Source organism: Anolis sagrei, chromosome 1 (assembly GCF_037176765.1).
Source record: "Anolis sagrei isolate rAnoSag1 chromosome 1, rAnoSag1.mat, whole genome shotgun sequence".
Classification (NCBI taxonomy): Eukaryota; Metazoa; Chordata; class Lepidosauria; order Squamata; family Dactyloidae; genus Anolis; species Anolis sagrei.
The window spans coordinates 215,279,525-215,292,684 of NC_090021.1; the positions used below are offsets into that span (position 1 = coordinate 215,279,525).

General features: G+C 39.6%; 1 protein-coding gene across 4 annotated transcripts in view; it reads left to right on the forward strand.

The window, feature by feature from the left end:
- Positions 1 to 13,160, forward strand: part of NCKAP5 (NCK associated protein 5) — a 797,184-nt gene that overhangs the window by 673,320 nt on the left and 110,704 nt on the right. For all 4 annotated transcript variants that reach the window (XM_060775780.2, XM_060775773.2, XM_060775800.2 and 1 more), the window contains one exon: positions 12,483 to 12,674. In XM_060775780.2, coding sequence (XP_060631763.2) covers positions 12,483 to 12,674 — 192 coding nt within the window. The remainder of the gene's footprint in view (positions 1 to 12,482; positions 12,675 to 13,160) is intronic.

Genomic DNA, 13,160 nt, shown 5'->3' on the forward strand with positions numbered 1-13,160 from the left:
ATATTTTTGACATTTTTTAAAATACGGCTTCAGGTGGCAAAATTAGGAACGTGTGAAAAGGGGAAAGAAATCTGTGGAGGACCATCATTTTAATATGCATCAATCTTCCCAACACAGAAAGTTGCTTCAAGCCTTAATTTCTTGCTTCAGTTTTTGAACTACAGGCATATAATTTCTATGACATATCTAGGAGAGGTCCTTTGGGATTATGATCCCCAGATATTTCATGATGGAATTTCATAATGTTGACCGAGAAAAAGCTTTATAGCTTTTTTTGCTCTGCTAAATTAGTGTTAAGATAGAAAAGCGCTGATTTTTCACAATTAATTTCTAGGTCTGCAAACATTTCAAAATTAGACCAGTACCAGTATAATGTTGGATATAAATAGAAGAATGTAATCTGCACAAAAAGGCTGGCTTGTGAATGCTGCCATACCTACGTACTATTTTTATGGAAATACAATTTCTGACTGAATATTGTATACCAAGGTCTTTACTACTAATGCAAATAGCAGAGAGAAAAACAGATATATCTGTCATAGTAGATTGGAACTAAGTCCATAGAAATGATCAATTCAGATTGGGAGTATAGCTAATGTGTATGATTTATGACCATCTGGCCAAAGTCCAATTTATATTGAAGCATGAGTAAATATGGCTGCTCCAGGAATTTGAGCACCCTGTGATTACATCTTTAGGTATCAGTGACACATTTTTGGGCTATGGTTACTCTGATGCATAATACTGAGCATTTTCCTACTACAATCACCCATGATCATTGGATTGTTGTAGGTTTTTCGGGCTATATGGTCATGTTATGACCTCACAAACAGAACATGTTTTTGTTTTTTCTCATTCATCACAGTTGGCATAGAATGGCAGTATGTTAATATTCTAAGCTAAGCTGCCCCACCAGGAAATAAACATATTTTAGAATTGAAGGGTTTTTTTTAAATAAGTGATTGGTTTCAGAAATTCTTGCTCTGTCAGCATTTTGTAGGCTCATAGATTCTGATGTAGTTGCATCACGTAGATCGCTAGGGAAAAATGACTGACAACTGATGACACTGATTGGCATTGAGATAACTGCAGTGCAGATGGCTATCATCATGCTGATGACAGTTCAATTAGCTATATCACCAAATTGTTTTTTCTTCACTTCTTTGGATTTGGGATCTTCTGATATGTTAACTTCTTCATATTAAGACAGAAGCAGACAACTTTGGTGGTGCTGGTAGTCAAATTATGGCCCTCAATACCCACCACGGGAGAAAGGGGGGGCTCTTTTTTTTAAGAGTTTATTTTCTTTCCTTAATGGGAAGAAAACAGTTTGGTTTATCTCTCAAGAGACTGCAAAAAGTATGTTTTAATTGGAGTTTCGTTCTCTGCCACTGAGAGATGTTGGTGGGAATGCCACATAATGGTTTAAGTGGGACATACACATAGCTGCACTTTGCCAGGATATATGGCTTAACTGTCCTCTGGTAAATTGTGCCCAGACATAGCTCTTAGAGTATCTGAGTCTTTGTTGTCTTCTGATTTTGTACCTTCAGACTTGCGGTGACTCTATTCCAAATCTATGCTGGGGGTTTATTGGCAAGATTTGTTCAGAGAGAGCTTTATCCTTACCTTCTCCTGATGCTGAAACAATACGATTTCCCCAATGGCATCCAATGGATTTCTATGTCCGACCAGGGACTAAAATCCTGGTCTCCAGAGTTGCCGAATCACTGAAATCACTACACCACACTCATAGAATCATAGAATCATAGAATCAAAGAGTTGGAAGAGACCTCATGGGCCATCCAGTCCAACCCCCTGCCAAGAAGCAGGAATATTGCATTAAAATCACCCCTGACAAATGGCCATCCAGCCTCTGCTTAAAAGCTTCCAAAGAAGGAGCCTCCACCACACTCCGGGGCAGAGAGTTCCACTGCTGAACGGCTCTCACAGTCAGGAAGTTCTTCCTAATGTTCAGATGGAATCTCCTCTCTTGTAGTTTGAAGCCATTGTTCCGCGTCCTAGTCTCCAAGGAAGCAGAAAACAAGCTTGCTCCCTCCTCCCTGTGGCTTCCTCTCACATATTTATACATGGCTATCATATCTCCTCTCAGCCTCTCAGCCTTCACTCGTCCTCCTTTGTTCTCTAATATTCTGTTTTCTGGAGGTTGATTATTTCCTGTGAGCATGTGGCAAAATATAAAATCATGTAATTTGTGAGTTTGCATATATGCTATATCTGTTTTCAGAATCTATAAGTGTGGGCAGAGTTCAACAAATCAAGGGCTCACAAATGTTACCATGCCATCATCTTTCTCACTTCACAAGATTACAGCTATACAGTTTAAGTTATCTACTTATATTTTCAAGGTCTTCATATTGTCTTGCACATTTTGTGTGAGGGCAATACTTTATTATGAGCAAGGCTAACTTCTTTAGCTTCCTCTGCCCATTCCTTCCCTCCTGTGTTGGTCTGTTTCCATGAAAGAGCTGTTAATTGTATGTTGATAGGTTATAGTGCTGCTGCCAAGTCTTCTTGTAAGTCACTTGAGAGGTGCTGAAAGAGCTCTTTCAGGGAGAACATCCCTTTACTTTGACACCTTTTACAGCCTTGGGAGGTGTTAGAAGCTCCAGCTGTCACTGCCAGCCTCAGGGCCCTTGGAAATCTCTTTGGCACAAAGTATTCAAGTTCTGATGTCTGGGATATTTAGCACTTGAGTTCCTTGAATGCAATAGAGCAAGCCTATGTCAACTAATTTAGATATTCAGGCATCTTCTTTTACAGTTGATTCAACAGTTGTTGAACAGGTGAGAGGTGATTCTAAGCTTCCATTCTGCCTGCAAGAGGTCAAATACTCTGAGAAGAATAAATATTTACAATGAAAATTATATTGGATACAAAATATTTTAATGCCAGTTAAATTAACAATCTGTAAATGAAAATCGGGTTATTGCCCTCACAGAACATCATTTGCTGGAATAGCGTGTTGCCAGTTAAAAGAGACAAGACAAATCAGAAACATTGGGAGTCAACCCATATTAATCGTTGGTGGTATTTAAATCCTGATTTGGCCTTGAACTGAAGCCAATTAGCAGGTACTCCTATAGAACACCAAAGAAAGACATGTTTAGAAGTATTATGCGTTGGAAGGATGGGAGAGTAGGCTAACAACAGACCCAATGATTCCATTATAGATCACTCCATTTGCTTTTGCTATGGAGGAACAATAGTTATGTGATATAATAAAAACAGCTTCACTACAGTATTCGAAAAGCATGGTACAGTTTGTATTTCAGAGTATATTACAGATGCAATATAAAGTATTATAGGTTGCCTGGCAGTATATTAGTAGCCCTTCATTGACTTCCTATTTCAGTGAGGAAAACCGTGGTGGAGAATGATCCATTAAGGCTGAAGGCCCTATCACAGTGGGACTGGAAAACAGGGAGTGTTTCTGGCAATAAGGCTAAAATGGTTGTCATTATCATCCTGTCAGTGTGCAAAGAAATAGTCTCAGTGGACCATGCACTTTATAAGTTTTTGATTATCTCTATGAATATGAATCTGTTACACAGAAAGTATCTCAGAAAGATCTCTATTAGCTGCATAATGATTTCTTGCAAATGTAGAAAATACGCAGTTGTGAATGCAGCAAGTAGGAAAGCTTTTAAGTTGCATCTAAAAAGAGCATGTTCTTAGCAAATGCAGTCTTCAGAGTAGATCCTAAATGACTAATGAAATCCAAGAAGCTGGGTTGTGGCTGAGTAATATTCTAGTGGCTCAAACATTCTTTTCCTCTTCTCAAGTGACCAAAAGAAGAAAATAAATTATGGAAATTGGCAAAATATGCAAATCAGTTAATTTTGCCTATTTTCCACAGGTTACACAGTTTGCACTTTCTTCAGCAGAATTCATTGCAGAATTTATATTCACAATTACAGAAAACACACAAGCCTGGTTACACAGCTGGCTAGAACATGTATATATCACCGTGTTTAGAATCTTTTGAAGTTATCCATCAAGGAGCCATGTTTACATAAACTGCAAAACTTATTGTATTTGCAGTTAAAACAGATCAGGCTTAACATTCACATAAAACCTGGGTAATTAGTATACAGATTAATATGGGGGAAGTTGTACCAGTTTAACACTCCTTCCAAGCAAAACTGAAAGAATTGAGTATGCAATCGAACAGCATGTGAATATTAATGCACAAAATCCTCCGAGTCCCTGCCTCCCCAATGCAATTATTTTCTATTCACATTAATTGTTCCTAACCGATGACATTAATGACTTTGACTTAAAATGTGTGCAAGGGAGGGCTTTGCGAGATCAATGCTGTCTCAAAGTAGAATCATTTTTGTAATCATTCACCTGAGTTGTAGAAAGTGCTAAAATAAAACAGAAGTTACCCTTTCAATTAGTAAATATTTTATTTAATATTGTTAATAGTACTGGACATCTGTAAGTACCTCTATAGACACGTGTGTATGTGTTTCTAAAGCTATAATAAGTCAGCAAAAAGAGTTTGTACTTTTTTCATGAATAATCAACTCCGTTTTCTACTATAAGTCCCCGATTCAATAAACAGAGAAATTAGGGCAAAGCTCTTTTACCTTTGGGGTCTGTTTTCCCCTTGAAATTTAACTGCAGCGGTTGGGATTTTCAAAATTTGCTGATCTTCTGCATACTTGTCAAATGGTTATGCTTTGGTCATCCCATTATTTCCCCCTAGAAACTTCATTCCCGCATCTTAGATCTGTTGTCTGGGGATTTCCTTTCAGAGGTAGGGAAGAACAGAAGTTTGATACAATCACAAAGTGCTGATGTTCAGGTTCATATGCGTTTCCTTGTGTTTGATTTCTTCATTTAGCACATCCTTATCTCTTTGTGAAGTATGACTTAATGGTTGGAGGGAGCAATAAAGCTCCTCCTTGAACCAGAAGGGAAGAAAACAACATTTTCCTCCCTTTTCTGAAGTTCACTATCATTTCCTTGACTGAAGTCGGAAGGAAAAAGTGCCATTCTTTGCTAAAAGGCATAAATCTTGGCAGTGTCCCCAAGATACCTTTTTGGATATTGATTACATCTCAAGGTTTCTGAGAAATGGTCAAGGAGCTTTTTATTAAAGCTGGTACACCATATTATTCATCCTAGTTTTATGATATATTATGTATGAACTTTTAAAAATTCATAGGCTCTGCAATTTCCCCCTTTTTTCAGATGGGCTTAGCTTTGTGCTTATTTGGCAAAACTTTAACCATGGTGGCTTTCATGTTGCATTGAAAAAAAAAAAGCAAAATGTAGCTAAAAAAAACAAAAATTACATAAATATAGAACTAAAGCAAGTGGGAATGGAGAACATATATTTTAGCATTAAGAATAAAAATTCAGCAGAAGTGTAGTTTGTTAAAGTATGATAACATGTATCTAATTGGAAGTTGAAAGAACAATTGTTTCAAAAGTTCAGGATGATATTAATGCCTACCTTGTAGTCTGTAATTTAGCTTTCAGATGAGATTATTTCAACCACCCAGTTTTACCATGGCAGTAGATGAATTCAAACAATTGTCTTTCCTCACTACTTAATAATTACGTGTTTAAATTATAATCCTGATTCAACTTTTTTTTACTCTGGTCTTATTAAAGATGATAGTTTAAAATCCATGATTAGAAAGGAAAAGTTATGAAATGCAAATTAATAAACCAATGAACAAGTTAAATATATGTAATTATTGCACCCAAGGGTAATTTTGGAGAGCTCTTAAAGAAAATTCAAGGAATCCATTAGAATGCTGTTCGGAGGAAAATTCAGCCCCAATAAGAAAAAAAAAATACCAGTACCATGTAAAACTCTGCAGTTTAGGAACATCCACTGATGTATAGGATATTGTTCCAATGTTCTACTTTTGTCTTTAATGCTTATGCATAATCTTCTGTTACTCCAGTCGTCCATCCCCCCTCAAAATAGCAAGAGTGAGTTATTCTTGTATTTGTACTCTGCAAAGTATGCAAATATCCCCCTAATGGCACAAGACATAGGAAGAAGTGAGATGCAACCTTAATTTTTCTGCATTAATGTTTCTTGGGTTTTCAGCTGTGAAGAATTATTCTATTCCAGCGTGCAAGGGGCTAGAGCACCCCTTTGGTGCAATATGGATACAATTTCTCTTGTCTTTCTCACCAGGGGCCTGCAGTCAATGACTTGTGTTTTGGGACTAATCCAGGGATCACACTATACTAGTGCTGCTCTGTCAAATCCACACTGCACACTACCTTTTATTATTATTATTATTATTAAACTTTATTTGTACCCTGCTAGCATCTCCCAAAGGACTCGATGCGGCTTACAAAGGCCAAGGCCTCAACACAACAGCAATAACAACACAAAACAATACAAAACAAAGCAAATTAAAAACATAAGCAATAGCAGAACATTACACTATTAGACAATAAAAACCATGGCCGGGCCAATGATGGGTACAGGAGGTGTATTGGAAATCTGGGCAAGTGCCATGTGCAGAGAGTCTTAAACTCTAGTAAAGTGCTTCTCGGACAAAGTGCTGGGTTATCCTATTCTGGAAAGGCACGACGAAATAGCCAGGTCTTCAAATTCTTCCTAAAGACTGCCAACGTGGGTGCTAGTCTAATGTCTTTAGGGAGGTCGTTCCAAAGTCGGGGGGAAACCACAGAAAAGGCCCTATCCCTTGTCCCCACCAAACGCGCCTGCGACGCAGGTGGGATCGCAAGCAGGGCCTCTCCAGATGACCGAAGGGAGCGTGCGGGTTCATAAACGGAGACGCGGTCACGGAGGTAGGCAGGTCCCAAACCGTTTAGGGCTTTGTAGGTTAGCACCTGCACCTTGAATTGGGTTCGGTAGGTAAATGGCAGCCAATGGAGCTCCTTGAACAGGAGGGTTGACCTCTCTCTGTAAGGAGCACCAGTTAACATCCTGGCCGCCGCCCATTGAACCAGTTGGAATTTCCGAGCCATTTTCAAGGGCAGCCCCACGTAGAGCGCATTACAGTAATCCAATCTGGAGGTGACTAAGGCATGGACCACCCCGGCCAAATCAGCCTTTGCGAGGTATGGTCGCAGCTGGCGCACGAGTCTTAACTGTGCAAAAGCCCTCCCGGACACCACCGATGCCTGAGCCTCAAGCGTAAGTGATGAATCCAGAAGAACTCCCAAGCTGCGGACCTGTGACTTCAGGGGGAGTGCAACCCCATCCAGCACAGGTTGCCACCCTATACCCCGATCCGGTTTACGATTGACCAGGAGGACCTCTGTCTTGTCGGGATTGATCTTCAGCTTGTTCTTCCTCATCCAGATAGCCACAGCAGCCAGGCACTCGTTCAGCACTCGAGGGGCCTCCTTGGAATTAGGTGGAAAGGAGTAGTAGAGTTGAGTGTCATCTGGATAGAGATGGCACCTAACTCCAAAACCCCGGATGACCTCTCCCAGCGGTTTCATGTAGATGTTAAAAAGCATGGGAGACAGAATAGAGCCTTGCGGGACCCCACAGGTCAAAGGCCAGGGGTCCAAGCAGGCATCTCCCAGCTTCACCATCTGGGATCGGCCCTCCAGGAAGGACCGGAGCCACGATAGAACCGTGCCCTCGAGACCCATCCCAGAGAGTTGTCCCAGAAGGATACCATGATCGATGGTATCGAAAGCCGCTGAGATGTCCAAGAGAACCAACAAGGTCACACTCCCCCTGTCTAGCTCTCTACGGAGGTCATCCACCAAGGCGACCAAGGCCGTCTCAGTGCCATGACCAGGCCTGAAACCAGACTGTGACTGATCTAGGTAGTTGTTGTAATCTAGAAAACCCTGAAGCTGGGAGGCGACCACCCGCTCTAGCACCTTGCCCAAGAACGGGAGGTTGGAGATCGGTCTGAAGTTGTTAAGCATCGTGGAATCAAGGGAAATCTTCTTGAGAAGTGGACGAACCACTGCCTGTTTCAATTGAGATGGAAAAAACCCCTGTTCCAACGATGCATTAACAATCAACATAAACCAATCTACCAACCCCTCCCTGGCAGATTTAATTAGCCAAGATGGGTAAGGGTCTAGAGCTGACGTGGTCGCCCTCACAGCCCCAAGGACCTCTTCCACGGTCTCAGGAAAACAAGCCTAAAAGAATCCCATAAAATTGGACAAGCAGATGCCTCAATCACCTCCCCTGGCACTGTGGTGAAATTGGAGTCCAGCTCAGAACGTATCTGAGCAACCTTGTCTGCAAAATGGTGCGCGAACTCGCGACACTGAGTTGCTGGGTCATCAAAGGACTCCTCCACCACCGGCGGATGAAGGAGTTCCCCGACAACCCGAAACAACTCCCTTTGAAAATAAAATGGTTACATATATTCTCATTTACAAACATAACCCTTTGTGTTAAATGGGTCTTGTTACTATGTAGTGAAGTTATACTTACTTATTATTCATTCAGCTCAAAATATTAATAGTTAAATTGAAGAAATCAAAAGTTGCCTTGTGCAATCCACCCTCCACATTCACTTGGATACAGGACCCCCGTGAATGTGAAACACAAATATATATATGTGTGTGTGTGTGTGTGTGTGTGTAATTTTACCTGAGATAACTCCTTTCGAGGAATTTCTAGATCCTCCAACGTGATTCCATGGTTAATTTCCACTGGAAGCTGTCCATACAACCCCACAGGAAGACTTCAAGAATCCTAGAGAGCTGTTACCTAGGATAAAAAATAGTTTTCTTGAGGAAGATGGCATAGTGTTGCACTGAAGAACCTGGAAATTCCTAAGCACAACATTTTTTACCAAATCTTAATAATCAAATCTAGATGACCTAATATGACAACAACCTCATGCTAGTCTTAAAAAGCATAAGGGACGGAACAGAACCTTTTGGTCATATCATAGGTTAACGACATAGACCATGAAAGATAGCTAAGGTGGGGATGTACAACCAGGAAATACAAGAACTAAGTTTAACTCTGGAAAGGCAACTCAGAATATTATAATGATCTACAGCTACTAAGAAATTCAGGGGATTGTCAGCTTAAGAAACAAGCCAACCTGCATCAACCCTGTCTTCTCAGTTAGTAACTACATCTCTTGCCTTGAGAAACCTATCCACTTATTCATAGTGGAGGGGAGCATGCTTTACTGTTGCAGGTGGTAAACTGTTACCCAGTGCTGGATTTAGGACAAATGAGGTCCTGTGCTAGTTAAATGATGAGACTCTTTTCTTGGGTCCTGAAGGAGGGAGGCCCAGTAGGCCTACACTGCCTGCTTTGTTGCATAGTTCCATAGATTATCAACTCTATCGTTATGTTTGGAATTGCTCCAAAACAGAAAGCCTTCACATTTAAAATTGCACCACATAAGCAAAATCCATCATAATTTGAGGGGGGGGGGGGAGAAGGTGTCCCCCCTGGCTAACGGGCCCCTGTGCTTAAGCACAATGGTAAATCTGGCACTACTGCTACCAGTTGATCTCCTAAAGGTGACCAATGTCAGAAAGGTCATGAAAGTGAAAGATGGCCCATTTTTCTGTGGTGTGTGGCAACAAAATTGCTAGACTGTTACTTAATACTGATAGAGGAATGAACTTCTTAAGCCATCATGTGCAATTCTTCTCTAAGCATCCTGGCTAAATGGGGTCAAGAGAAATTGTCTTTTTCCATCCTGTGGTACCCAGTGTCTTCAATGCCATTCCTTCAGGGCAAGCCTGCTTTTGGTTTTATGGTCTTTGCTATTCTAGTTTAAAGTCTTTGTTGAAATCTGTACCTATTGTTGTTGTTGTTGTTGTTGTTGTTACTATCTTGTTAAGAACCACTTTGAGTCTCTGTTTGGAGAGAAAGGCAGAATATACATTTAAAAATTTGATTTTTATTTTCCCACACAGTTTAAAAACTGTCTGTAGTGCTTATAGATCTTATGCTTATAGATCTTAGTACTCTTATGCCTTGGTCTTTTTTAAAAAATACATTGTGGTGCTTACATTCTTTGATGCGGTTTTGTCTTAGTTTTTATTATGTGCTGTCTTCAACTGCTGTTTTATTGGCTGTGTTTTTTTATTTTTTATGTTTTGCACACCAGACAGAGAACACATGTTATTGAGTGGTCTAATAACTCTGGTTATCAAGTGCAATAAAGTACATGGTTCAGAAAAGAAGTAACTTTGTAGAACACTCTGTGCCTTGTGGTTTAGAGCCAATGTATGCTCATCTAAAAAGGGATAAGGCTAGTGGGCATCTATTTAAATCCAAGTTAGTTCTCTTGCCTTCCCATTTCTGGATCTAGGAACAATTGATAGCTGTGACTTTGTCTGCTATGCTCAAAACATAGATTTAATGTTAATTTAAAAAAATTAAAAAGGGCATATTTGCCTATATATTGGTGGGATCTAAGCTGGCAGTAACTAAGCAGGAAAAGGATTGTGGGGTTATGGAAAACAACTCAATGATACATTTCAAATCCTCTTTGTGCAAATCCCATTTTGAACATAATGAGAAAAAAAAAGGAATTATAACTGTATAACTGAAAGTATAACTGGCGGTATCATACTACTTTTATACAAATCCACAACGCTTCCCAAGCTATTTAACATGGGGAAAGGGCAAATAAAGGGGGACATGGCAGGCTTATATAAAATGATGTATAGTGTAGGGGAGAAGTAGGTAAGTAACTTTTCTCCTTCTGTCAAAAACTAGAAGCATTAGGTCATAGGGTAGAGCTGAATGGGGAAAGATTCAGGACAAAAAAAAAATTCATATAGTCCATAAATTGTGGAACTCACAGCTGCAAGGTGCAGTTCTGGCTGCTTAATTATTGGGAGGCTTTAAAAGGCAATTAGATATGTTTATGGAGGGTAAGGTCATCAATGACTACTAATCATCAAGGCTCTATATATACTCTACTATACCTTTGCATACCAGATACTGGGGAGTGTGAACTGGAGGGTGCATTTCCGTTGAGGCCCTACTGTATGATTACTTGTGGTAAAATTGATGGTCGTTGTGTGACCATTATGCTGCACTAGATCAGTGGTCCTCAACCTGTGGGTGCCCAGATGTTTTGGTCTACAACTCCCAGAAATCCTAGCCAGTTTATCATCTGTTAGGATTTCTGGGAGTTGAAGGCCAGAACATCTGGGGACCCACAGGTTGAGAATTACTGCACTAGATGAGCCTTTGGTTTGATCTAACTTCCTTGCGTTCTTAATATAATAGGGAGCATTAAAGCCTTTGAGTAGAATTTGACATGGGTACCATTTTTGTAGTTTTCTATAAGCATAAAAGTTGATGCTCACACAGAGAACAAGCTTTGTGTGTGTTTTTTTTTCAGGATTTTGAACATTTGCCCCCATCCACATAGTATGGCAGCTTCAAGGAAGGAGTATTTTCTTTTAAAAACATCTCCCCCTGTGAAAATGAAGATGGAAAACCTTTTTGTACAGAATTTTCATGTGAACACTGACTTGCATTTGAAGCCCTAAATTAGGTTGTTGTGCCTGCTATTAATGAGATAGAAAAGTAGAAGCACCCACCTCTGTTATGCTCTGTGGTTGTAAAAAAAAGTGATCCTTGGATTAATGAAATTCACTGCAAGATGTCAAGTAAATGTAATCTTGCTGTTATTGCTAACTTTTCCAATGTGCCCAGTTCCCTTGAATAGATAGAAGATTTTATGGCACCATATTCATGAGGACTCAAGGATGTCTACCCTTGTTAGGAAGCAGAATATTTTTTCTGGAAACAAAATTAAACACATCTCCTAACTTCTGCAAAGATTTCAGGTTTTAACTAAGGCACTAGTCTCTTTTTCTTCATTACTTTCTTCCCTCAGAGGTGGTATTTAGTCACAGAAGCTGAGATTGCATTTGGAGAGAACTGATAACTACACAAGTACTAAAGGCAGCCATAAAGTGTCAATAAATAGCATAAGCAGGAGGCTTCAGCTGTCTGGTGGTGACACAAAGATGGATTGTCCTGCATCTGAGACTTCCTTAGACAATGCTTTAAACCAGATAGGAAACCAAAATTAGAGTGTAATGGAGAGATTCCATTCTCCATGGGCACTCTGGTCGGGACACTAAATTAATTTACCTTGTCCACTTTGTAGGGCCTCATCTGTTACATTGTTGGGATATAATGCGGTTGTCAAGATGTTCTTGTACTTGTTTAACTTTGTTTTCAGTATCTTTCTGAAGCACATTGCTAATAAACACAACATATTTCAAGCAGCTTGTCATTGAAAGCCCAGCTTGGATACTGTGACATGCATAATTAAAAATAGTAACTGGCAAGTATTTCAATATTTTAATCTCATAACAAGGGAGAAATATGAGCACTGTAGCTTTAATATTGACTCAGTAATTACATTGTTTCTATCACAGTGAACAGTAAATGTGGTCTGCTGGTTTGTCATCTTATATATGAATACATCAAAGCATTTTAAATTCGTGAAGTAGTTTAATTTCCATTCTTGTTTCAGGAATGCCAACAGAATATGAAGTCTGGGGTACCTGCCTTGAAATTCCAGAGCCAAATATATGTGGCTGGGCCTCACCGAGTGTATCCTCGAAGTAGTTGCAGCAGCAGTGAACTCTCTTTGTCAAGTGCCTGCAGTGAATATTCCAGTGGCTCCTCGTATACGTGGAATGATGGGAAGGCATGCAGTAAAAGGGTAGGCAAACTCATGTCTTTTGAGTGATACTAGCAACCCTGTTGATACTATGATACAAAGCCTTAAGTATATTCAAGACAAAAATTTAATACTGAATGCTGAATAGTTTGGTTTTTAAAGGCCTCAAACATTTTTTTTCTCTTTTGGTTTTGTACGTTAATTACATTATCTACTATTTTTGTGATCCCTGGTGGACAACCCCCCCCCCTTTCCAATTAATATTAAAGCACACAGCAACAAGTAATATTGAATTCAGATTATTTGAGAAAAATAATAGAGATTGAAAATGATATTCTATTTGAAAAAAAATATTTGGAAAATGTTTGAATGCATATACTCAACTTGATTTAAGGTGCAAACATGCCAATTCCTGGGAGAAAGAAATTATTTTTAGTTTAGCAACTCCATTCTAAGATAGGATAGTAACTCCGTATGCTGATCTAGCTTAGCTACATCTTGGAAGATCAAGAGGGGACTCATGGGAAG